The sequence below is a fragment of the Miscanthus floridulus genome, chromosome 18 (genome assembly GCF_019320115.1).
Source record: "Miscanthus floridulus cultivar M001 chromosome 18, ASM1932011v1, whole genome shotgun sequence".
NCBI classification, from domain to species: domain Eukaryota; kingdom Viridiplantae; phylum Streptophyta; class Magnoliopsida; order Poales; family Poaceae; genus Miscanthus; species Miscanthus floridulus.
Genome location: NC_089597.1, coordinates 51310228 through 51337748, shown reverse-complemented (window position 1 = coordinate 51337748; position 27521 = coordinate 51310228). Strand labels below are relative to the sequence as shown.

Below are 27521 nucleotides of genomic sequence, written 5' to 3'. Positions count from 1 at the left end.
TAAACACCAGAACTAACGCTCGCGGTTAAAAGGTTGGTGAATGAAGAATGAACAAACGCGGTGCCAGTGCAAAATAACAGGACAAGTGAGAGTACAAAATGTACACTCTATGGTGGTGATATACATTAAACCTCTAACAGCCTGTATAGCCTAACTCTCTTTAGAAAGTGAGAGAACTAGCATAGACCACTAGGTCAACGAAACCTAGTTCCTTCACCGAACTTGCCCTCAACAGAATAAGCAATCTCAGCTTCTATAGCAATGTCTTCACAGAATATGGCCCCAAACAGGCTCACAACACCATAAGCACCATACTGCGCTTCTCCACGGGGCGTTGTTGCTGGAAGAACTTTTCAATAACCTAAACGGTCATTCAACGCAGTGCGACCATCACCAGTTTGACCTACAGAAGATTCAACAATGGCATTAACAATGGACCCAGCATGCTATTGATTGGTAACACATTAGTAGAATTTCCATACCTTCAGGTGGCACCCATGTTTCAGAATCTGGTTTGGCTTCAAGGAAATCTGGTCTTGCTGGGCCCAATACACGTTTTTGTTTCGACTTCTTCCCTTCTCTCTTGCTAGAATGTGGTTCATTCTCATTCTCCATTTCTTCCGAGGTCTGTAAACCACGTTTATGCTTAAGCAGAAGGGCCACAGCATCAGCAACTGATGCTTCACTTTCAACCGAAGATGAATTTGCCTCGCTGGCAACTGACTGGTCAGCAGACTTTCTCTTCCGTAAAATAAGACCAGGGGCGGCCTCTTCAAGCTCCTTTCCACTGCCTGAAGAAAGAATGGTTTTCCGGTCTTTGTAGCCCACAAAATTATCAGGCTCCTCTGCATCAGACTTTTCTTTATTTATGAAGTTTTCTTCAGGTTCGATGATCCTTTTGTCACCAAGCCATTGAGGTTTTGGCATGGTGAACGCAGGTCTGCTGCCATCTTCTTGGTTCTTAGAGACATCTGTCTGTAATTTAGCAGGTTTATCTGTGCCTACTTCGCTAGAAGAATCCTTGGGTTTCTCCTCGGCTGTAGCTTTTCCAATTTTATTTTGTTTCTTTGATTCTAGTCTTGGATTATCATTCGATGTCGGAGGTTTCGCTTCTCTTGGCTTTAGATCCCTCTTAGAAGCTGCTTCTCCCATAGGGTCAGCTATTTTCAGTAGGTAAACTACTCTGTCCAGCTCATCCTGAAGATCAGAGAGTTCCTTCTGAATTCGGGCAATCTTACCATGTACTGCAAGATATCTCAAATTAGCAAGATAATAAGACAGAAATGCATCTAAACCGGAAACAAATGCAGAAATAAGTGTGCAGCAATGCGTAACTTTTAGGTTTGTTCATCAATGTTAAAGACTAAACATATGCCTCATGGCAGAACAAAGCAATGCTCATCCTGAGAAAATAGCACATGTGCAACATCATATACTCTGGTAACTTAATTCTACATCATGTATGCTTCAGCCACTTAATAATAGAATAGAGTTACCATTTTAGTGAAAAATCAATAAATAAACATATATCCTTTTCCTAAATGCTTTTGTGTGCACAACTGCACATAAGTGGATCCTCTACAGTAACACATTAATCAGAGCATAAGACTGTGCTCAAGCCACAATTAGAATTCCCACAAGAATTGGCAGCTCTGGCACATAACTGAATTTCATGAAATTCAAGGTCATGACTGTTAAGTGTATATCAAGGCCCATCCTATAGGCCCATATAGCCCATGTGGCTCTCTATATATATATGGCCATCTCCACTAATTGATATATCTTCTGTCATTTCTAAGGTTAGTTACATGGTACCAGAGCCATGGATTAGGGCTGGGATTAGAGCTAATCAAAATTTTTTTTTAATCCCCCCACGATCCAAGGCCAGTCCTGACGATCCCGTTGCTGATGTTTCTAATGTTGCTAATGAGTCACAAGCTTTATCTGATGAGTTACAGGTTGGTCCAAGATATAATCTTCGGGACCGCAGTACTATTGGGCCTGCTGACAAGTATGGTTTTCCATCTGTGAATGCTGTTGTTGATGAACCCTCCACGTATCAAGAAGCTTCCAGCATCCCTGAATGGCAGCTTGCAATGTGTGAGGAGCTTGCTGCCCTTGATCGTCAAGGGATCTGGGATCTTATTCCATTACCATCACATGCAGTGCCAATCACATCTAAGTGGGTGTTCAAGATTAAGAGAAAATCTGATGGTTCTATAGAGAGATATAAAGCTAGACTTGTTGCAAGAGGTTTTCAGCAGGCTCAAGGCCGTGATTATGATGAGACATTTGCACCCGTTGCTCATATGACTACCGTTCGTACTCTGATTGCAGTGGCTGCCACTTCAAACTGGGCTATCTCTCAGATGGATGTTAAGAATGCTTTTCTTCATGGTGCCTTGAATGAAGAAGTTTACATGCAGCCACCTCCAGGTGTTGATGCTCCCTTAGGATATGTTTGTCGTCTTCGTCGTGCCCTATATAGTCTCAAACAGGCTCCTCGTGCTTGGTTTGAGAGATTTGTTTCTGTGATACGAGCTGCTGGTTTTTCAGCTAGTGCTCATGATCCTGCTCTATTTATTCACCTCTCTCCACGTGGGTGTACTTTGCTCCTTCTATATGTTGATGACATTTTAATTACTGGAGATGATGTGGAACATATTTCCCATGCAAAGAAGCAACTTGGTGTGCAACTTCAAATGTCTGATTTGGGTCCTCTTAGTTATTTCTTGGGCATTGAGATTTCACATTATGCCAATGGCTATTACCTCTCTCAGTCAAAATACATACATGACCTTATTGTTCGTTCGGGCATTACTGATAATCGCACGGCTGCCACACCTATGGATATGCACTTGCAACTTCGTGCTACTGATGGAACGCCTCTTCAGGATCCTTCTCGCTATCGGCATCTTGTGGGCAGCCTTGTTTATCTTACTGTTACTCGACCTGACATTGCTCATGCTGTTCACATTCTAAGTCAGTTTGTGAGTGCTCCTACTTCTGTTCATTTTGGCCATTTGCTGCGTGTGCTACGTTATTTAAGGGGGGCATCATCTCGATGCTTGTTTTATGCTTGCGATAGTCCACTTCAGCTTCATGCTTATTCAGACTCCACTTGGGCAAGTGACCCCATGGATCGCCGCTCTATCACAGGCTATTGCATTCTTCTTGGTTCTTCTCCTCTTGCATGGAAGTCCAAGAAACAAGCTGCTGTCTCTCGCTCTAGTACCGAAGCAGAACTTCGAGCACTGGCTACTACCACTGCAGAGATTGTATGGCTTCGATGGTTACTCGCTGATTTTGGTATATCTTGTGATGCACCCACACCTCTTTTGTGCGATAACACTGGAGCCATACAAATTGCCAATGACCCTGTCAAACATGAACTTACTAAGCATATTGGTGTTGATGCCTTTTTCACTCGTTCTCACTGTCATCAGAAGACAATTGATCTTCAGTATGTACCCTCTGAGCTGCAACTGGCTGATTTTTTCACGAAAGCCCAAACTCGAGAGCAACATCGGCTTCATTTGATCAAACTCAATGCTTCAGATCCTCCGCTTCCACCTTGAGTTTGAAGGGGGGTGTTAAGTGTATATCAAGGCCCATCCTATAGGCCCATATAGCCCATGTGGCTCTCTATATATATATGGCCATCTCCACTAATTGATATATCTTCTGTCATTTCTAAGGTTAGTTACAATGACCAAGGTTCTCTATAGCTTAGGGATACTTGCTTCCATTGTTATAGAATATGGAAGCTAGTGATTTTGCAAAACTGAAGGGAACTGCTCTCAAATAGAGGCCTAAGGAACCTTCCAGTTAAGACTTCTAGGTAGCAGGTATAGCCGTATAGGTCTCCCTTTCCCATGTTTTTGTTACTTAGAAAATTTAATACAGTAATTTCAATGATTCTACTCCGTACAAAAGAAGTAGCAAACAGACAACCATCAGGGTCACTACTGATGATATCAGGCTTGTAACAAATATTAAAATAAACAAAGACCCATGAATGATCAATAGAAGTAACTGGAGCGTACGATCATACCTAATTGAGATGACAAGCCACTCATATAAGCATCAAGGTCATCCCTGAGATCTGGAGTATCACTCTGAGACAGCTTATGCTTCTCTTCTTCGAGCAATTTTGTTTTACTTTCAATATCATTGGTGATGAAATCTTTTTTCTCAAGAAGGCTATCAGCAGTCTCAACTGATTGTTGCTCACTTGATTTCTGACTAGATTTCTTCTTCGTTCGATCATAAAATTCATCATCATCACTAAATTATTTAACAATCCATTAGTCAATATATAATAATATAGCATTCTAGCTTTAAGCATACTACACATTAGTAAAAGGTATAAGATACTAAGATCCCAATGCATAAATATTATACATGATGTAGCAGTGAGCAGTCACAGGTCAAACTTATCAGTGTACATACCTAAGAATGTCATCTTCTTCCTCGAGACTTGCTTTATGGCTGCCACGCTTTGCCTTTCCAGAACGAGCACCAATACTTTCCCGTATACTGTCATTTAAAGTTTCTTCTAGATTATCTAGCTCCTCCATAATCTGAAAAAAGATAAGATTTAGACCTGCTCACTAGATGAGAAATGGACAGTGATAGCATATAAACAAATGTAAGCATGTCCTCACCTGAGATATCCGTTGTTCATTTCGTGCAATTTGTGTCTGTTGACCTTGGGTTAGCCCACCTTGAGAAATGTCCTTAACTCTTATTGCATCAATTTCTTTTTTCATGTTGGCAATCTGAAACAAAGAATAGCAAGTAAAGATTCATGGAAAGCAGAAATACAATCATGTAAAAAATCAATCACTCCACAGGCATGATTACCACAAGTGCACAGCATCAATAGCAGGACCCTATACAACTAAACAATGCATGAGGCAATATGCTTGCAGCCTTTTCTTTAAGCAACTGGAGGATTTGGCATGAGGGTCCTCAGCTAGCTGAAGAGATTGTCCCTATTGATTTCCCAGAACACCAAAATGGCCAGGGGTTTTAAGGAACAATTGCATTAAAGCCCTTAACAGAAGTGTAAAGCAGGGGCCCTTAAAAAGTGTAAAGTGCTCTATGAGGAAAAAAACTTAACAATTGTCCATACCCAAAGCAAGGACTTCCTGAAGATGATAGAACTAATGGACAGCTAGCAACATGATGGCAGCCACTGCCTCATGCTACTCTTGATTCAGCACTGTACAAACATAAAGTGGTATGCTCGACTTTTTTACATTCTAGCACTGACAAAACCAAAATTAGGTTCTAGTTTACTTTAGAACAGGAAAGAAGTTAATGTGTGTTCAAGCCCTTGATTCATCAATTGCTGCATGGTGTATGAAGTGAGGATGTGTAACTGGACATCCCATCCCAAGATCTGTCGGCTCTGGATGCTCCCTTCTCAGAAGAAGAGGTGTGGAAGACGATAAGTTCACTACCGTCAGACAAAGCTCCTGGCCCGGATGGCTTCACTGGCCAATTCTATAAATCATGTTGGCCAATCATCAAGGTAGATGTAATGGCTGCTATCTCTGCTGTGTGGAGCCGTAAATTTGGGAATTTTGAAAGACTCAATTCTGCATTCATTACTTTATTGCCAAAGAAAGAGGAAGCCACAAGTATCAGGGACTTCAGGCCAATAAGCCTAGTGCATTCCTTTGCCAAACTTGTTACAAAAATCTTGGCTAACAGGTTGGCAGGAAAGCTGGACCAATTGGTATCCCCCAATCAGAGTGCATTCATCAAAGGTTGCTTCATACAGGACAATTTCATGCTTGTGCAACAAACTGCCCGCTACCTCCATCAGCAAAAACAATCCTGGATTCTACTCAAATTAGACATCACAAAGGCTTTTGACACAGTGTCCTGGCCTTTTCTTTTGGAGGTCATGAGACACTTGGGTTTCGGACCTATTTGGTGTGATATCATCAGTGGGCTATTATCATCAGCCTCCACTCAGGTACTCCTCAGTGGCAGTCCCGGGGAAGCAATTTCGCACCGACGAGGACTTAGACAGGGAGACCCGCTGTCTCCGATGCTTTTCATCCTGGTCATGGATGTCCTCGGCTATATGGTTAAAAAGGCATCTGAGGAAGGACTAATGCAGCCACTGGCTAGGAGGGACTTGCAGCACCACATTTCTTTATACGCTGACGATGTGGTGATTTTCCTACAACCTTCGGCTAATGACATTGACATTATGCTGGACATTCTTCAGCTGTTCGGAGATGCCTCAGGGCTGAGAACAAATATGCAAAAAAGCAATGTTTTTCCCATACAGTGCTCAGAGGAAGATAAGGCCTTTTTACAGGACCGTCTCCCTTGCCAACTTTTGGACTTCCCTTGCAAATACCTGGGGGTTCCCCTCTCACTGCGCAAATTGAACAAGCAGCAACTCCAGCCAATCATAGACCGAATTGCAGATATGCTGCCTGGTTGGAAAGCGGATCTGCTCACAAGGGCTGGCAGAAAAGTGGTGGTTCAGTTTGTGCTCACATCCATGCTGGTATATTTAGCCATGGCGATGGATCTTCCTCCCTGGGCCCTTAAAGCCAATGACAAAATCCGACGAGGCTTTCTTTGGAGAGGCCGGAAGGATGTGAAGGGAGGTCACTGCCTGGTGGCTTGGCCTAAGGTCACCAGGCCAACTGAACTTGGTGGTCTTGGTATCTCCAACCTGCAGCATTTGGGTTGGGCCCTCAGGATGCGTTGGCTATGGCTACAGAAGACAAAACCTGATCGACCGTGGGCATCTTTTCAAATACAGGTTCACTCCTCAGCAAAGGCTTTCTTCTCATTGGCCATAATTTCAGAGGTAGGCAATGGCAAAAATACCCTGTTCTGTGATAGGATAAGTCTCTGTGGTCTTTGTGGGGCTGCAGCAGTCTTTGTGGGGCTGCAACAGCATGGTGGTCTTGCTGCCTAGCATCCTTGACTGGAGGACAGCAGGGACTGGAGGACAGCAGCATCTTAACTGGACAGCATCTTAGGACAGCATCTTAGAGGCATCTTAGGACAGCATCTTAGAGGACAGCATATTAGCATCTTAGACTAGCATCTTGGCATATACTTGGCTGGCTAGCAGTCTATAAATATGTATCCCCAACCCCTCAGGTTGGCATGGCATTGAGAAATAAACCAAAAAATTGCCCCAACTCCTAGTGTCATCCTCTCTCGATGAGAGTAAGAATTATGCTACTACCAAGAGTGCGAATTCAGCGACTAACAACTGGTATCAAAGCCGTACTATCCTGTAGCCTGAGCATCTCCTGCTCATCTCCTCTCCCAGCCACACAACAGCCCCAGCTGCGAACAGCAGCTCCGGCCGCTCCTGCTCACTGCGGCGAAGGAACACGAGCGAGCGGCGGCAGAGACCGCTGCGGCGGCGGCAAGGGTGTCGAGGCTGGCAGCGGCGGAGCTGGCAGCAGCCAGAGCGGAGGCGGAAGCAGCGGCGGTGACAAATGCAGCGCGTGCGGCGGCAGCAGAGGTCGAGGCGCTGCGCGGCAGCATCGGCAGCTCCATTTCCGCTGACGACACCGCCGACGCGGACCTCGAGCTGCTAGAGAGGGAGGCAACGCGAGCGCGGGCGGTGCAGTGGGCAGCCGTGCACACCCACGAGCGTGGCGGCAGCTCAGACAGGCGCGGACGCGCTGGCGGCGCTCCTGGAGGAGACGCGCACGGCGGTGGCGCTCCTGGGGCAGTCGCGCACGCCCACGAGCACGGCGGCAGCCTAGACAGGCGCGGACGCGGCGGCGGCGCTCCTGGAGGAGGCGCGCACGGCAACGGTGGCGGACAGGTCGATGGAGAGCGCGGCCTTCACAGGTAGCGTGGCTCTCTCTCCCCGGATCGGTACCGACAGGTCGATGGAGAGCGCGGCCTTCACAGGCAGCGTGGCTCTCTCTCCCCGAATCGGTACCGTGGTTACCACGGGCTCCAGGCTGTTGTCAGGGACGTCGGTCCCGACGGTGGGTGGCCTACCCTCACCAAGACCAACTACGTCGAGTGGGCTGCGGTGATGAGGGTAATGCTCCAGGTGCGGCACATGTGGGAGGCAGTCCGATACGGCGACGTTGACTACAACCTAGATCGACGGGCGCTGGATGCCCTCATCGCTGCAGTCCCGCCTGAGATGCAGTTCTCGCTTACCAACAAGCGGACTGGCAAGGAGGCTTGGGACGCCATCGCTGCGGCACGCATCGGCAGCGACCACGCCCGCAAGTCCACACTGCAGGCACTTCGCAAGGAGTGGGAGAACCTGGCCTTCAAGCCAGGTGAGGACGTTGATGACTTTGCTCTCCGTCTCAACACTCTGTTGCAGAAGATGGTGCAGTTCGGCGATGACACCTACGGCGAGAGAGCTGTCGAAAAGCTCTTCCGCTGCATCCCCGAGAAGTACAAGCAGATGGCTCGCTCGATCGAGTCTCTGCTGGATCTCTCCACGATGTCGATCGAGGAGGCGATAGGTCGCCTCAAGGTCGTCGACAGCGATGAGTCACAGGCTCTCTCGGGGCCCATCACCACTGACGGGAAGCTCCTTCTCACTCGGGAGCAGTGGCTTGCCAGCCAAGGTGACCGGAAGAAGGGGGAGCCTTCTTCCGCGACAGGCGGCCGCAACTGTGGCAAGCCGCGCAAGGCACGCAGAGACGCCCAGACCAGGGCGCGAGGACGTGTCGAGGGTGATGACCGCAGAGGCGCCCAGGGCGGCGCCGCCGACAAGCACAAGACGACGCCTGCCGCAACTACGGCCAGCTTGGCCATTGGGCCAAGGACTGTCGACAGCCACGACGCGGCCAGGCCCACGTCGCACAGGCGGAGGAGGAGCCGGCTCTGTTCATGGCACATGCAAGCATCGAGCTACCTCCAGCGGCACCGGCCGCAGCAGCTCTCCTCCACCTTGACGAGCCAAAAGCACACGCCCTCCTCGACGACAGCTCCGGCAACGACAAGACTGACGGGTGGTGCCTCGACACCGGCGCCACCCATCACATGACCGGTCGACGGGAGTTCTTCACCGAGCTTGACTCTAGCGTCCGAGACTCCGTCAAGTTTGGGGATGCCTCCGGCGTGGAGATCAAGGGTGTCGGCTCCGTCATCTTCACCGCCGTGTCTGGTGAGCACAAGCTACTCACCGGAGTCTACTACATCCTCGCGTTGAGGAACTCTATCATCAGCTTGGGACAGCTGGATGAGAATGGTTCGCGCGTGGTGGTTGAGGATGGAGTCATGAGGATTTGGGATTGCCATCGTCACCTTCTTGCCAAGGTAACTAGAAGCGCAAATCGACTCTACGTCCTCAACGTGCAAGTGGCACAACCCCTCTGTCTCGCTGCTAGTCAGGACGATGAGGCATGGCAGTGGCACGAGCGTTTCGGGCACCTTCACTTCGAGGCCCTGAAGCGGCTCAGTGCCACGGAGATGGCGTGAGGCCTGCCGTGCCTCGACCATGTGGAGCAGCTTTGCGACGTCTGCGTGTTGACGAAGCAGAGGCGACTCCCCTTTCCCCAGCGGGCGAGCTTTCGAGCCAAGGAGAGGCTCGAGCTTGTGCACAGGGACTTGTGTGGCCCGGTGACACCGGCCACACCGGGAGGACGACGCTACTTCCTGCTGCTCGTCGACAACCTCTCCCGCTACATGTGGGTGATGGTCCTCGGCAGCAAGGGAGAGGCTGCGGACGCCATCAGGCGCGCGTAGGCTGCTGCGGAGGCGGAGTGCGGCCACAAGCTGCGCGTGCTGCGCACCGACAACGGCGGCGAATTCATGGCGGCTGAATTCGCGTCGTACTGCGCTGATGAGGGCATTCAGCGCCACTACTCCGCGCCGTACAGCACGCAGCAGAACGGCGTCGTCGAGCGGCGCAACCAGACGGTTGTAGGGATGGCTCGGGCCCTTCTCAAGCAGAGGGGGATGCCGGCTATCTTCTGGGGAGAGGCGGTGGTGACGGCCGTCTACATCCTCAACCACTTGCCTACCAAGGCGCTCGACGGCAGGACGCCGTACGAGGCTTGGCATGGGCGCAAGCCGGCGGTCTCCCACTTGCGGGTCTTCGGCTGCCTCGCGTTCGCCAAGAAGCTTGGCCACATCAGCAAGCTCGACGACAGGAGCACTCCGGGAGTGTTCATCGGCTACGCGGAGGGCTCGAAGGCCTACCGCATCCTCGACCCGAAGACACAGCGTGTGCGCACGGCGCGTGACGTTGTCTTCAACGAAGGGCGAGGATGGGCGTGGGACAAGGCGGTGGACGACGGCTCGGCTCTGACGTACGACTTCACTGTCGAGTACGTCAACTTTGAGGGAGCTAGGGGAGTAGGCAGCTCTTCTTCGACGAGCGCGTCTACCCCAGTCCCCGAGCCTCCACCAACCCCGGCGCTTGCTACTCCGACAGCACCACACTCTCCAGCCAAGACCTCGGCTGTGATGAGTTCTTCGCCGGCTCCACCACAGCCGGCACCAGCTCTGACGGGCACCTCTCCGGGCACATCTACTTCAACACCAGCTCGTGTCGAGCACAGCCCGGTTGAGCTCGCTACTCCGCTCTCTCACAACGAGGAGCGCATCGACGCATACCACGACGGCGAGCCGTTGCGGTACCGTACGATGGAGAACCTTCTCGACGACCAGCCGGTGCCGGGACCGGTGCCTCACGACCTGGAGGCGCAGTTGCACCTTGCGTGTGACGACGGCGAGCCTCGGTCGTATGCAGAGGCCGAGAGACGCGGCTTGGCGCGCCGCGATGCAGTTGTAGATGGATGCGGTTGAGAAGAACCGCACCTGGGAGCTTGCTGACCTTCCTCGTGGTCACCGCACGATCACCCTTAAGTGGGTGTACAAGCTGAAGAGGGATGAAGCCGGCTCCATCGTCAAGCACAAGGCTCGCTTGGTGGCACGAGGTTTCGTGCAGCGGGAGGGGGTCAACTTCGACGACGCCTTTGCTCCCGTGGCACGGATAGAGTCCGTGCGACTCCTCCTTGCGCTAGCTGCCCAGGAGGGCTGGCGTGTTCATCACATGGACATTAAGTCGGCGTTCCTTAACGGCGACTTGAAGGAGGAGGTCTACGTGCACCAGCCGCCGAGATTTGCGTTCCCCGACAAGGAGGGCAAGGTGCTCCGCCTGCGCAAGGCCCTCTATGGCTTGCAGCAGGCACCGAGGGCGTGGAATGCCAAGTTGGATTCCACGCTAAAGGGGATGGGCTTCGAGCAAAGCCCGCACGAGGCGGCCATCTACCGGCGGGGCAGTGGAGGAAATGCTCTGCTGGTGAGTGTCTACGTCGACGACTTGGTGATCACTGGCACCAAGGATGTAGAGGTGGCGGCATTCAAGGAAGAGATGAAGGCCACCTTCCAGATGAGTGACCTGGGTCCTCTCCTTCTACATGGGAATCGAGGTGCACCAGGATGACTCCAGGATCACGCTTCGACAGACCGCCTACGCCAAGCGCGTCGTTAAGCTAGCTGGGCTCACCGACTGCAACCCAGCTCTCACTCCGATGGAGGAGGCTGAAGCTGAGCCGCGACAGCACGACGGAGGAGGTGGACGCTACGCAGTACCGGCGTCTTGTGGGGAGCCTTCGCTACCTCGCCCACACACGGCCGAACTTGGCATTCTCCGTCGGCTACGTTAGTCGGTTCATGCAGCGACCGACAACAGAGCACCAGCAGGCTGTGAAGAGGATCATCCGCTACGTTGCGGGGACTCTCGACCGCGGCCTCTACTACCCTAGGTGCCCTGAGGCGGCACACTTCGTCGGGTACAGCGACAGCGACCACGCCGGCGACATCGACACCAGCAAGAGCACGAGCGAGATCCTCTTCTTCCTCGGCAAGTGCCTCGTTAGCTGGAAGTAGGTCAAGCAGCAGGTGGTGGCCCTGTCCAGCTGCGAGGCCGAGTGCATAGCGGCCACCACCGCTTCGACTCAGGCGCTCTGACTCGCTCGACTGCTTGGTGATCTCCTCGACAGAGACACTAGAGCGATGGAGCTCAGGTTGGACAGCAAGTCCGCTCTGGCCCTGGCAAAGAACCCCGTCTTCCATGAACGTAGCAAGCACATCCGGGTGAGGTACCACTTCATCCGAGGCTGTTTGGAGGAAGGGAGCATCAAGGCGAGCTACATCAACACCAAGGACCAGCTTGCGGACCTGCTCACCAAGCCCCTTGGGAGGATCAAGTTCCTTGAGCTCTGCTCATGGACCGGGATGGTTCAACTTTCCCACAAGACGACACACAAGACTTAGGGGGAGAATGATGGGATAAGTCTCTGTGGTCTTTGTGGGGCTACAGCAGTCTTTGTGGGGCGCAACAGCATGGTGGTCTTGCTGCCCAGCATCCTTGACTGGAGGACAGCAGGGACTGGAAGACAGCAGCATCTTGACTGGACAGCATCTTAGGACAGCATTTTAGAGGCATCTTAGGACAGCATATTTGCATCTTAGACTAGCATCTTGACATATGCTTGGCTGGCTAGCAGCCTATAAATATGTATCCCCAACCCCTCAGGTTGGCATGGCATTGAGAAATAAACCAGAAAATTGCCCCAACTCCTAGTGTCATCCTCTCTCGATGAGAGTAAGAATTATGCTACTACCAAGAGTGCGAATTCAACAACTAACATTCTGGACTGATAGATGGCTGCATGGTCAGAGCGTAGCCCAACTGGCACCTAATCTATTTCGGACAGTCTCTAAGAGAGCAAAAAAGAGGACAGTTCATGAAGCTCTTGATGAATTAAGATGGGTTCAGGATATTCAGGGGGCACGTACAGTAACTGTCATGTTAGAATACCTCAGCTTATGGGATTTGCTATCAGAGGTAACATTACAGCCTGAGGTGGATGACTCTCATATTTGGCGGTTCTCTACCTCAGGAACATACTCTGCAAAATCTGCAAATGAGGGGTTCTTCATTGGGGCCATGCGGTTTGGTCCATGGGAGAGAATTTGGAAAAGTTGGGCACCAGGTAAATGCAAGTTTTTTATGTGGTTAGTGGCACACAACAGGTGCTGGACAGCAGACTGCCTCGCAAGAAGAGGGCTGCCTCATCCTGAATGCTGCCCGCTGTGTGATCAAGATGAGGAAACTATTGACCACCTGTTATGCTCTTGTGTCTTCTCCTGCCAAGTATGGTACAGAGTTCTACAGAGGGTTGGTGTGCAGGATCTGTCCCCCCGTCCTGCAGATATCTCTTTTGACGACTGGTGGGCGAGTACAAGCAATAAAATTGATGGTCAGGCAAGAAAATGGTTTAACACCATCGTTATCCTTGGGGCTTGGTCACTATGGAATCATCGTAATCGATGTGTCTTCGATGGAATCAATCCTAACCTTGAGGATGTTTTGGTTTCTCTGAGAGATGAGCTGCACCTTTGGAGTTTGGCCAGTGCTCGAGGAGTTTCACATCTCCTGGCATCTGTGCCTACCAATGAGTGAACTCTTGTTTTTTCTTTTGGTCAAGGGTCAAGTTTCTTAATCTGCTAGTGAGAGGTTTCTGTACTAAGTTTGAGTGTGTGGGTGTGGGTTTGTTTGTGATGCTGTAAGACTACCTTTTTCCATTCTTCTTAATATAATGATACGCAGCTCTTCTGTGTGTTCGAGAAAAAAAAAGGCTGTGTAACTGGCATGAAGCGTAGTGTGATGGACTGTAGCATGGGCCCTGCTCATATAGCCGCGCTTTTGCACAACTAGTCGTTTATTTCTATCCACTGGTTGATTTTTCTCAAGTGGCATCACCCTGATATATCAAAGATAGGTTTCATTTATCAGATTCTTGTAGAAGGTTCACAATAATTTGTGACAACAGGCATGGCCATCGACCCAATAAACGAAAATTACTTAATAATGAATCAAGTGTAAGTTACATGTACTACAACACTGTGGGTCCACTATAAGGACCCATATGTGTCCTATAGGACCTGCTCCAGAACATGTCATCTGGATCCGTACAATAAAGAGTTTAAAATTAGTTTTCACACTTCTAAACAGCAGGCAGTATGGAACACAAGCATAGCTCTAGTGATGATATAACTACTAATATACTCTACACGCAGTTTATGAAGAAATTACTACTCCAATAGCTCCATCCGTGTTTCATTGTTGGAAACCAAACAAAAAATAATGGAGACAATGGAAGAATATTCCAAACATAGACATTTGTTCCTCAGTCATCACAGTATCGCCAAGGCATTTGAAAACATAGCACATGAATCGGGATCAAAGGTGTGTTCCTCAACCTGCACACCATCCCCCCTAGAGGGTCAGGTTGAACAGGGTTGACATCCCCGAAGAGGCAGGGTTGCTGTCTTTGCCTCATATTAAGGAACAGTGGAGAGGAGAAAAGGGGGAGTGCAAGAGATCGTCGCTGCCAAGATGCTGGAGGTGGAAACCCTGTAGAGGACTATGGACACCGGCTTGAGTACGTTTCAGTAGCCAAAGCAAATTAGGGAAAATAATTGAGGGCACAGAAGGAAAGAGGAGCCCATGAGCAATCAATGTTGCTAGTAATGGTTTGAGAAGCTGGCCAGAGGTGATCAATTTGTTGCTGGCAGCACTGGTTTGGCTAGGAAAACAAAGAGAGAGCAAGGAGAAAAGGGAGATGGTGTGCTTGTGCTAGTCATGAGAATGGCTTAGGGTCACAATGGTGGGCTGTATGGGCCAGCACATAGCAGCCAATTTAACTTTTCTTTCCCTTTTTTCCACTTTCTTTTTACTTTGCGATCAATCTTAACTTGTGCATGGCCTGTTACATCTCACCTATCATGAACCCAATTTAGTTGAGATCAGTTGATCCCAACAAACCTATTGACCTTCAATTTTAGATATACCTGCGACCTGCAATCCACATCACTGGTCGACCCAGGTTTCTGGTGACTATGTTTGAAAGAGTATCAACTGAAAATTAAACTGGAAAAGGCTGTGTATGAGTCCTAGTATTTATTGGCACATTCGCATGAAACAATATTAGATTTTTCACCCAAGTAGAGTACGGGATAAATGAGAACTTGCAACGATATACAAGAATATGAAATTTCAGTACAAGTGCTTACCTTCTCCATTCGTTTTACTATCTTGCTACGAGTTTTCTCTTGTCTATCAGTAAGCTGACCTTTGTAGGTTTGCCAAGTAATTTCATCTGCATCGTCCTAAGATCCAAGAACATGATCAGTAAAAACACAAAGCAATATATGAAGTTGAATTAGGAAAGTGGTGCGCAGCTTAAACTTGAGAATACTTCCATCAAAAGCTCTGATCTGAAACTAAAAACACAACCAGCTGTGGTAAACAAACAACTAACCTCTGCAGACTCTTCTATTGCATCCTCTGCCATACCCCATGAGATTCCCTCTGCCAAAGCTGCTTGAGTTTTTGCACGTAAAACGGAAGCTTCACGATCAAGCATATCTTGCTGAATTCTAGCATCCCGGAGCTTCTGCAAATCTTTTTCCTGACATGCAAAAGAAGCAAATGAATATAGGAAACTGAAACAATAGGATAGGTGCAGGTGCTTACAGGATTTGAAAATGTTCCTCATAACAAAATGGTTAAGAGGCATCAAGTCTAACAGTTACAGCGAACACAATTACAAAAGGATAACTAAACTATCTAGGATTCCATATAAAAGAGTCCATACATTTTTTGACAAATTATCTTAGATTACCACTGAAATAAGTTGTTTCTATAAGACACATTTCAGAACCCTTTGTAGCCCGAACCATGGTTCTTAAGGTGTAGCCTAGTCATCCAGGCGTGTGCGGGTCCTGTGTGTCCCCTTCGCCTTAGCAGTCTGTATGGCGTCGCCTGAGCTTCCTGAAGGATGGAGGCGCCCGCCATAGGGGTGTGCTTATGGGAAATAGAGGGACCAGACGCGAGAGGGATGGGCAGGCAGGGAATCTAAGGGGGGAGTGTGAAAGGGGCGGGCAGGAAAACGATAGGGAAACCGAGTGATGGGGCGGGAAATAAAGGGTTCCAAGTGGCTATATCAGTTAATCGATGTCCTGGAGAGGGGAACAGAGAAAGAAAAGGGAAAGAGGTCGGCGCAGAAGAAACAGGAGAAGATCCCCTGCCAGGGGGTGACCCACACATCTCCGCTTGTCTGAAACCACGTTCATGTGCATCTCCGCTGGTCCGCGATCCGTGCGGCCCTGCCTCTCCGTTGGTCCATCTCTCCTGCGTGCCTCAGCTGTTGCGCGACCCGTGCCTCTCCGCCGGTCTCCGCACATATGTGACTCTGCTTCTCCCCTCCTCTCTCCAGTCAACACCTGCTCAATCTTCATCACCCCAGTGCCCAGGTCTTCCCTTTCCCTCTGCTCTGTTGCCTGTGCTTCCTCTGCTCTAGTGCTTGTTTGTGTTTGACTGTTTGTGTTTGGCTTGGCTTGGCTCTGCTTAAATCTTACAGCTTGACGGGTTGTGCTTGGCTCTTCTCTGCTCTGCAGCCAACAAGGCAACAACATAATGGAGAGTCCTGCTGCATATGATCCCAAGAATGATCCAAAACGAAGGCCCCTGAACTCGAATGATCCTGGATGGGATTATGGATATTGGGCAGACCTTAAGGAGCAAGATAAGGTGACATGTAAGCTTTGAGACAAAAGGATTCTAGGAGGAATTAAAAGGTTTAACAAACATCTAGCTGGTGGCTATGGAGATGTGACTTCATGTCCACAGGCTGGCACTCAACTAAGGAAAAAGATGGGAGAATACTTGGATGCTGCTAACAATGCTGATGAGTTTGATGATGGATATCGAGATGAGAGCCAAGAGTTGGGTGTTGCTTGTTGAAAGATTCTGGACCTTGAATACTATTTTTTCTTGTTCACTACTCATTATCTTATTTTGTAATGTGGAGTTTGAAATTGTGTACTACTATTGATCATGTCAACTAGTAGACTAAGTTTGTTTTAGGATGTGTCTACGGCATTGTGAGGGGGTGAATCATCACGCATCACCTTAACACCTTAAGAACCATGGCCCAAACACTGCTCGAAAGAACCTAAAAAAAACAGTGTCGAAATCCAAAGGCAAACAAATCATATAGCACGCTTTTCCTGATTTACTATTGGATAGACCAATACGATATCAGAAGTATCACCAAATCAAAAGAGGAACATAATGTATTTAATCTTGTTTTCTTTTTCATCTGAACTTATAGCCTACCCCAACTTGCTTGGGACTAAAAGGCTCTGTTGTTGTTGTTGTTGTTCTTTTTCATCTGAACTTAACCTGGTTTTGTATCTAGCCTACACCAACTTGCTTGGGAATAAAGGACTTTGTTGTTGATGCAACATCATGAAGTAGAAATACAGAGCAACAGGCTTGTTGCATTGTCAATTCACTTTTGACAGCATGAAAGTAAATATTTGGAAATGAGAAAAATAAAGAGTGGTAGATGAGCTGATTGAGCTTCAGAATCTTACTGGAGGCATTAGCTCAGATGGTCCTTGAAAAATGTGCAATCGTGATGATCTAGTTAATACATAAGAGCTAAGTGAGTCCCAGTATGTGAAAAAAAAGGACACCAGATCAATAGAGAAATGTAAAACAGGTTCCCAAAAGGTACAACCTTATAATAATCAAAGGGAAGCAAATTTTAACTTAGAATACAAGAACTAACAGGGACATGATACGAAATTACAGATAAAAAGTGTCATTTATTTATCAACATTATATCAGGATGGCAACGGGTCGGGTTCGGATCGGGTGGAGTCTCCGTGCACCCAAAACCGAAACCCGAAATCGAAACCCGAATCCGCCCCGAAAACCGATTCGGGTGGAAATCCATCACCAAAACCAAACCCGCGGATACCCGAAACCCGAACGGATACCCGAAACCCGAATGGATACCCGAAACCCACGGATATATATACACATATTCACATGTATAAACAAGAGGCAACAAATAATAAATATTTTCATGAGTCAACTTTAAATAAGTTTAATAATCTAAGTAAACAAATTATTATTAGTATATTATAAAACATGAGTTTTAATTCCAAATGATTTATTTCGGATATCTATTGGATATCCACGGGTGAAAAACCAAACCCGAAACCGAACCCGATTGGTTTCGGGGCCCCGAACCCGAAAACCGTGGGTGAAAAACCATCCCCAAACCCGAACCCGCAGAACCCGAAACCCGCAGATATCCGCCCCAAACCCGATCCGTTGCCATCCTTACCTTCTGCAACCTTTTTGACTTTCTATTTACATTTGAAGGACAATTGTCAAGTATATAATCCAGTCCTAGTTTTATAGAATCTAATATGCATACTGAGTAAACCATAGCCACAGTAATATAAGACATAATCTGCTGTTGATCTCTCTCTCTTTGTTTGCTGCACAGCAAATTTGGCAATAGGTCATTCTCTGCTGTCCTAGTTGCTGTAGCAGTAGGGCAATAAGTCACCACGGGTACATTAGTTGGTAGCTAATACATCAGCCATGTCTTGGTAGTGGGCTGAGGTAGGAATTGTACTGCTACTACTAGGAGTAGTTGGGGCTATACTCAGCCATGCTCATGTGTACCTTATAGTTGGTACATGAGTTGTATATACTCTACCACTATGCAATGAAAAAAGGCAGTTCAGTTGCCACAACCAGAGACAGAGCCTTGGCCAACGTTGGAGCTTCTGCAGTGTGTGTGTGCTGTGCTCACCCCTTCTTCTACCTCTAGCCATAATGAGTGAGTGTGTGTGCTGGTAAGCTTACTGCTTAGCTGTGCAGGGCAGCGAGGGACCAACAAGTGGTATCGGAGCCGTACAGGTTCGCCTGCGTCGCCGGACTAATCGCCGGCGATGGCACCTGGCTCGGAGACGGGTGACAGCAGCGGAGCTGCGGGAGGCGGCAGTGTTGCTAGAGCTGCCCAGCCACGACAGGAGGTCGTCGTGCGCACGGTGCGGGAGGTCAGCGGCACTACTTGGCCACAGCAGACTCGCACCAACTATGGCGAGTGGGCGGTGACCATGAAGGTCAAGCTCAGAGCCCGACAGCTTTGGAACGCCATCGACAAGGGCACCGACATAGAAGAAAATGACATGTCAGCGATGGAGGCCATCCTCGCTGCCGTGCCGACGGAGTACAGGAAGCCGTTGGGGGCGAAGAAAACTGCTAAGGAGGCGTGGGAGGCCATTGCTGCGATGCGCGTCGGCTCTGACCGCGCAAAGAAGGCGACGGCCCAACTGCTGAAGCAGGAGTACGCCAACCTCAAGTTCCGTGATGGTGAATCGGTGGAGGACTTCTCCCTCCGCCTGCAGTCGCTCATCAGCAAGCTGGGGAGCTACGGCGTCACCATCAACGAAGAGGAAGCGGTCTCCAAGTACCTCCACTCTATGCCGGTGAAGTACATCCAGATCACTCTCTCCATAGAGACGATGCTGGACCTGTCCACCCTCACCATTGAGGATGTGACCAGCCGTCTGCGGGGGGTGGACGAGCGCATGGAGCAGGCCACAGCAACGACGGACAGCGGCAAGCTGCTGCTGACAGAGGAGTGGGCTGCCCGGATGAAGGAGAAAAAGTCCGGGGAAGCCTCCTCTAGCCGCGGTGGCGACGGCAAGCGCCGCTGCAAGGCTTCTTCAGAGAAGACGACGACGATCGACCCCAACACCTGCCAGCGCCGCGGGAAGACAGGCCATTGGGCAAAGGAGTGCCCAAATCGCAAGCAGGAGAAGAAGGTCGAGGCTCATTTGGCGCACGTTGATGATGATGAGGCCACTCTCCTGATGGCGATGTTTTGTGCACTGCACGACGTTGAGGCCAAGGAGAAGGGAGAGGTGATGGTGGTACAGGAGCACGGGAAGGCTCTGAAGGCTGTCAACCTCGACGAGCCACGAGCCCAAGTCCACCTCGGACGTGGGCGGCGAGCAGGAGCAGCGGTGGTATCTGGACTCCAGCGCCAGCAACCACATGACGGGTTCCAAGGCAGCCTTTTCCGAGCTCGACGACAACGTGACCAGGACAGTGAGGTTTGGTGACGGCTCAAGGGTGGCGATCCGAGGGCGCGGCACCATCATTTTCCGGTGCCAGAACGGCGAGCACCGCGCCCTGACGGACGTCTACTACATCCCCCAGCTGCGCTCGAGCATCATCAACATCAGGCAGCTGGACGAGCGCGGCAGTGAGGTGCTGATCAAGGAGATGGCATCCTCAGGATCAGGGACCAGGAGCAGCGTCTTCTCACCAAGGTGAAGAGATCCCGGAACCGACTGTACCTGCTCGACTTGAAGGTGGAGCAGCCCATCTGCCTGGCTGCACGGCGCACGGAGGAGCCGTGGCTGTGGCATGCCCGGTATGGCCATCTCAGCTTTGACGCTCTTTGTCGGCTGGAGAAGATGGTGACTGGGCTGCCTCACATCGAGCACGTCGGCGAGCTGTGACAGCTGCTTGGCTAGGAAGCAAAGAAGGTTGCCGTTCCCTCGAGCTTGTCCATGGTGATCTCTATGGGACGATCACACCGGCGACGCATGGAGGCCGCAAGTATTTCATCTTGCTCGTGGACGACTGCAGCCGGTTCATGTGGTTGCAGCTCCTGACGAGCAAGAACAAGGCGGCGGAAGCGGTCAAGAAGTTCAAGGCGCGCGCGGAGGCGGAAAGCGGCAAGAAGCTGCGCGTGCTGCGGACTGATCGCGGCGGCGAATTCACCTCTGTAGAGTTTACAGTGTACTGCGCGGATCAAGGTGTGGTGCGCCACCACACCGCGCCGTACACGCCGCAACAGAATGGCGTGGTGGAGTGGCGCAACCAGACGGTGGTCGGCATGGCGAGGTCGATGATGAAGGCTAAGAAGATGTCGGCGAAGTTCTATGGAGAGGCGGTGACCACGGCGGTGTTCATCCTCAACCGCGCGCCCACCAAGGCCCTAAAGGGCAAGACGCCGTTCGAGGCTTGGCATGGACGCAAGCCGAATGTGTCCTTCCTCAGGACATTTAGCTACGTTGACCATGTCAAGAACACAAAGCCCCACCTCAGCAAGCTGGAGGACAGAAGCACGCCCATGGTGCTGTTAGGCTATGAGGAGGGCAACAAGGCTTATCGGCTCTATGATCCCAATGGAGGCAAAGTGGTGGTCTCTAGGGATGTAGTGTTCGATGAGATGGCTACTTGGGATTGGGAGGATCAAGGCGCCGGGGAAGCTGCTGGTGTCAGCAGCACATTTGCTATCGAGCACCTTGTGATCCAAGGAGGAGGAGATGATGGCGCTAGAGAGCAGGCTGCTGCTGGAGAGCAAGCTACTGGAGAACAGGCTGCTGCTGGAGAACAGTCTCCACCAGCAGCGGCGCATTCACCTCTACCACAGTCCCCTGCGACGGCAGCACAGGGGACACCCCCACTGAAGTTCACATCACCACCCACCGACATCGACAAGTTCGTGGATGCTTTCCATGACGGCGAGGAGGTTCGGTTCAGGCGGGTGAACAACATTGTCGGCGAAGGGGGAGCTCCTAAGGTGGCTAGCCGGCTTCTGGATGACCCAGAGCTACTCCTTGTCAGCGCAGAGGAGCCGCCGACGTTCACAGTGGCTGAACGCGTCTCCAATTGGCGCCGGGCTATGTTGGAGGAGATGAGGGCGATCGAGGACAATGGGACATGGGAGTTGGTGGATCCACCGGTGGGCTGCAGGACGATCGGGTTGAAGTGGGTCTACAAGGTGAAGCAGGACGAGCGCGGCGCCATTGTCAAGTACAAGGCTCGGCTCGTCGCCCGCGGCTTCGTCCAGCGCGAGGGCATCGACTTCGAGGAAGTTTTCGCTCCGATGGCGCGCATGGAGTCCGTTCGCTTGCTATTGGCCATGGCAGCAGCGAAGGATTGGCATGTCCACCACCTCGACGTCAAGTCTGCGTTCCTAAACGGCGAGCTCGCGGAAACAGTCTTCGTCAAGCAAGCTCCGGGCTTCGTCGTCAAGGGCGCTAAGCACAAGGTGTTCAAGCTGCGCAAGGCGCTCTACGGGCTTCGGCAAGCTCCAAGGACATGGAACGCCAAGCTCGACGCCACTTTGGGCGAGCATTCACTCGCTGCGCCACAGAGCACGCGCTCTACACACGGCGATGGGGAAGGAGGAGCTCGTCGTCGGCATGTATGTGGACGATCTGATCGTCACTGGAGCGTGTGTGGAAGACATTGAAGCATTCAAGTGCCAGATGGCGGTTCAGTTAAAGATGAGCGATCTCGGCGCGCTCTCCTACTACCTCGGCATCGAGGTGAGGCAAGGGAAGGAGAGCATCTGCCAGGGCCACCGCGCCTATGCGGAGAAGCTGCTGGAGCGCAGCGGCATGGCGAAGTGCAAGCCATACGCAACTCCAATGGAGGAGCGGCTGAAGCTGTCCAAGCACAGCACGGTGGCAAAGGTAGACGCGACGTGCTACCGGAGCATCGTCGGCAGGCTGCGCTACCTCACGCATACTCAGCCGAACATCGCGTTCACAGTCGGGTATTGCCGGTGCTTCGAACCACCAGCTAGTAAATTTGTATCTGCGCGTCTAGCCCGGACGGTGTGCTCGGAGGACACAAGGATTTATACTGATTCGGGCGGAATGTCCCTACGTCCAATCTGCAGTTGCTCGTGTTACCGGCACTAGTTTATAGTAGGGATTACAAATGGACGAGAGAGGGAGAAGGTCCCCAAGTCTCTAATGAAAAGATCGAACAGAGTTGAGTCTTGTTGAGCTCGTTCAGCCGTGTGCTCGTGCCTATCTCTTTTTTTCCCCTCTTGTGTTGCGTTGTGTTCCCCCTTTTATCGAAGAAGGGGAAGATGCAGGTTATATCAGAAAAAGAGAGAAGAGAGAGAAAGAGGGAGAGAATCGAGAAGCCCTCTGGGACCGCCGCGTCCTTCTTCTCCTTCATGCGGGTCCCGCCGACGCTGTAGATGGTGACGGGAACGGCTCCACGTCGGGCTCCTGTTCACCACTGGTGCCATGCCTCGACGTCATCAGCTGGTCGTGGCGTTCCATCCCGTCCCGGCGGACGGCGTGGTGAACCGACGTGCCTATCAGCGGCCGTACGGGAATTAAGCAGCACAGCGCCCACGCACCCGTCACTGTTGGCGATGCGAACCCCCGGGCGTGGCCTGTCGTGGCCACAGGTCACGTCAAGGCGTGTTCGCGCCCCTTCTGGTGTCAGAGGCTTGACCCAGGCCCACACGCTTGGACCCATAGTGGTTGGGGTGGTACGGACCCCGCCGGGCGAGACGGAACCTGCGCCCGAGGGGTCGGGCGAGACGGAGCCCGCGCCCGAGGGGTCGGGCGAGACGGAGCCCGTGCCCTCAGGGTCGGGCGAGACGCCTTCCGTACCCTCGAGGTCGGGCGATACGAGGCCCACGCCTGAAGGGTCGGGCGAGACGGAGCCCGTGCCCTCAGGGTCGGGCGAGACGGTTTCCGTACCCTCGGGGTCGGGCGATACGGGCCCATGCCCGAGGGTTCTGGCGAGGCGGAAACCGTCCCTTCGAGATCGGTCGAGACTGAAATACGTCCTTGGTTATCTAAGCGAGTTGTCGTCCGCGTTCCTCAGATCCCTTCTTCGGGTATCCCTAATACTGATACCCGATAGGTATGTTAGTCGGTTCATGGAGGAACCGCGTAAGGATCACTAGACGGCGGTGAAAAGGTTGTTGTGCTACGTCAAGGGGACGCTCGATCAAGCGATCATCTTCCCTAAGAGTGGCGGCAAGGGTGGGTTGCGGCTCACAGTCTTCAGTGAGGCACCCCACAAGGCAAAGGAAGGTGAGCTGGAGCTTACTGTTTTCAGCGACGCAGACATGGCGGGCGACGGAGCACCTCTGGTGTGCTTGTCTTCCTTGGAGCAGCCCCCATCGCCTGACAATCGCTGAAGCAGAAGATTGTGGCACTGTCGACGTGTGAGGCGGAGTACGTCGCAGCGGCCACGGCGGATTGCCAGGCTGTCTGGTTGCGCCGGCTGCCGAGCGAGCTAACCGGCAAGGAAGCTCACCCGCCAGCTCTGATGGTGGACAATCAGTCCATCATCGCCCTCGCCAAGAATCCTGTCATCCACAACCGGAGCAAGCACATCGACATCAAGTTCCACTTCCTCCGAGACTGCGTCGATGGAGGGCAGATCGTCATCGAGTTTGTCAAGATCGGCAGACAGCTCGCTGACATCCTCACCAAGACACTCGGGTGCCTGCGGTTCATGGAGCTGAGCAAAATGATTGGCATGGATGAGGTCAAGACTTTGGGTTAGCAACAGGATTAGAGGAAGAATTGTGATCATTCTCTGCTGTCCTAGTTGCTGTAGAAGTAGGGCAATAGGCCACCACTGGTACATTAGTTGATAGCTAATACATCAGCCATGTCTTGGTAGTGTGCTGAGGTAGGAATTGTACTGCTACTACTATGAGTAGTTGGGGTTGTACTCAGCCATGCTCATGTATACCTTATAGTTGGTACATGAGTTGTATATACTCTACCACTATGCAATGAAAAAAGGCAGTTCAGTTGCCACAACCAGAGACAGAGCCTTGGCCAACGCTGGAGCTTCTGCAGTGTGTGTGCGTTGTGCTCACCCCTTCTTCTACCTCTAGCCATAGTGAGTGTGCGTGTGTGTGCTGGTAAGCTTACTGCTTACCTGTGCAGGGCAGCGAGGGACCAACAAGTAAACCCTAGTTTTTTTTCTTGCATACACAAGAGAACTGCACTATCATTGAATCAAGAACTCAAGAAGAACATAAAATATACAACGCACCCAAAACTCACACAACCACACAATATGGAACCCTAGTAAAACAAAAACAAAATGGTGAAGCCATGGAGCATTAGCAACAAGAATATAAACACTGTTTAACATTAATATATCAAACTACCAATGCCTTTTATGTGTATTAGTTTGACCAGAGAATATGCTTAACTCTAGAATAAGAACGGTATGCAACCAAGTTGTTTATATGCAGAGTTGCAGACATAAGAAGCCCCTAGAGAGATAGCATTGGGAATAAATGAACACCACAATGCTGCAATTTATGAAGGAACTTCAGGATATGAAATAGAAGATAAACAGAAAAGAGAAAGAAGTTCTCTAGAATTGAACACAAGGAATGGCCAAATAGTTAGTTAACAAGCTTACTTACTGCCCAAATCGAATTACATCTCCAACATGAATCTCTGTGTACAGCTTCTTCTTGATCTGCTAGTTCAGTCCATATATCATTAAAAAGTATAATAAGACAATAAACAGGTAAGTCCAATAATTTGAAAGAGGCCTTCCAAATAAAGATTCTAAATGCATGTTTGGAACGCAGGAATTTCACAGGAATCAGTTCAATTTTACAGAGAAAACGCAGGAACAGGAATTTTTCCCATGTTCCAAAGAGGCCCTAAAAGGTTAACTTTAAGAGATTACAGCATTAGCATTGCAGATACTATTCAACAACCCAGTGTATTCTGCTTGTGTGACTCTAAAGAAGTAAAGAGTACGAGAGCAAATGAACATGTGACAAATTAGTCTGCTGTTACCTTTTCCGAAAAGAAATGGGATGTATGGGCATAAAACAGAGCATAGGATACAAACTGTTTAATTTTTTTGTAAGATCATAACGTGGCAAATTTACAGTGTAAACTGGCAGTGCAACACCACAAACAAATATAGTACAGCAACATATGAGTGCAAGTATACTACCAACACAAATCACACTGCTTTCTGATCAAAATCAATGTGAAATGACAGAATGTGTTAATGTAGTTTCATTATGTAAAGTATAAAGATATTAAAACCATAGAGGATTTATTCAGAATACATATTACCAGACTTTTATTGATAAAGGATCCATGTGTGCTTCCAAGATCATAAAGGAAAACCTTCCCATCATTTCTAAACTGCAAAACTAATAAAATGACATAAAAGCAATTCATGAGTGGGCTGCTTAGGCACTAAAAAATCCATTGTGACAAAGTCCATAAATTTGTAAACATCAAAATAAGAGGAATATTGCCCGTAAAGAGAGCATTTCAAGTAACCAATTTTTATATAAGGGAAATATACTAGAAGCACTTATTTAAGGAAGAAATCAAATGTGCAACAGTGTGAACCCAGTCTACCAAGTTTTCTTTTACATTTCTTTCTAAAATATAGGGATAGTGACATCCATATGTTATAGCTTCTTAAGTAAATGCTAGCTCCTCAAGAAATAACATGGCCTTGTCCATAACATGTTAGTATCATAAGTTCATAACAAACAAAACTTAATTTGCTACTTCACCTTATATTGTCAGTGTGAGCCATCACTAGTTGAGATTTAACCAATAGCATGTGCAGGCCAGCTGCTGGGACAAGGCGGCGGCTAGGAGTCATGGGGAGGAAGCTGCTGGCCTGCACTGAGAGGGAGGGAGGGAGGGACGTGTGAAGGAGAAGAAGACCAGGGCAAGTGGCAGACGGATGGAAGAAGATGTCGCTGGCTTGTAGGCTTCAATGGATGGGTTCACAGCGTTAGCTGCTAACGACAGGATGCTGTTTTCATGTAATGGTTCATTTCGGAAACAGCATTTTATCAGTGCCGTAACCAATTTTTCCTTTCGCAAACTAAGGCTAAGTCAAGACTGATAAAGAGAATGGCTAAAACGTACCAGCATGGAAACGAGAAACGGTTGGATGCTCCAATACAAAATCGCACAGATCAATTCGACCAAACATGTAAGCTCCTTTCTTGGACCTGCAACATATGTGTAATACAGGTCATTCCACCAACCCTAGTCTTGGTAATACCAACAAACAATATAACTTTTATCTCAGCAGCAATAGCCAGAGCAGTGAACAAAAAAAGGGTAAGCAACCTTAACCCTCGTTTGGGTACTGAGGGTTATTCGTTTCACACAACTAAACAACCACATAATCACGAAATAAAATATCACTAAATTAGAAAAGAACTGATGACAAGATGGGAATTGCAGACTCACACGTCAAGTTGATCAACGATCTTCCCGTCCTTGAGCACCTCAAGGAAGAAGGGGTGACTCGGCGCGGTGCTCCACTCGGGAATGGCGTACGGCGCGCGCGCCCTCTGCTGTCTCTGCCGCTCCACTGGCGACGCGGCCGCTTCCTCCATCACGGTGGTGCCGGAGGAGGCCCCGCTGGTGTTGGGCGTCTCCTTCTCTGACGAGTCGCTCACGCTGGGGCTTGGGACAGCGCTTCCCTCAGCCCCCGCCGCCTCCGCCTCCAGCTGCGGTGCCGGCGGGCCGGGTTTTGGGGGCGGAGGCGGCGGCATCGAGGAGGATGTGCTAGGGTCAGCGCAACCGTTCACCTCCGCTGAGGACAAGTCGGGTTCGGACGTCGCGTCCGGCCGCGCCGTCGGCGGCGAGGGGTTTGGGTGCGGAGGCGGCGGCGGCGGCATGGAGGCGGATGACGAAGAGGAGTTAGGGTTTCGCGGCGGAGGCGGTGGCATGGAAGGGTTCATGGCTGCGGCAGTAGCGGAGGGAGGACGGCAGATGGGCACACAGCGGCGACTCGGCGAGGTGGGAGCCCGAGTTGCGGGGTCGAGTCGAGCGAGCAATCTTCGCCGTTGGTTCAG

General features: G+C 50.3%; 1 protein-coding gene across 1 annotated transcript; it reads right to left on the bottom strand.

Annotated features, from left to right (window-relative positions):
• LOC136520575 (uncharacterized) lies at positions 1–27521 on the bottom strand. Its single transcript, XM_066514127.1, has 12 exons — positions 26911–27521; positions 26581–26666; positions 25762–25841; positions 25089–25144; positions 17431–17479; positions 15312–15461; positions 15064–15159; positions 4668–4781; positions 4453–4583; positions 4055–4287; positions 483–1244; positions 1–403 (listed from the first exon to the last, which is right to left on the bottom strand). Exons 1-12 carry the CDS (start codon positions 27405–27407, stop codon positions 354–356), a joined length of 2304 nt encoding a protein of 767 aa, XP_066370224.1. The 5' UTR covers positions 27408–27521; the 3' UTR covers positions 1–353.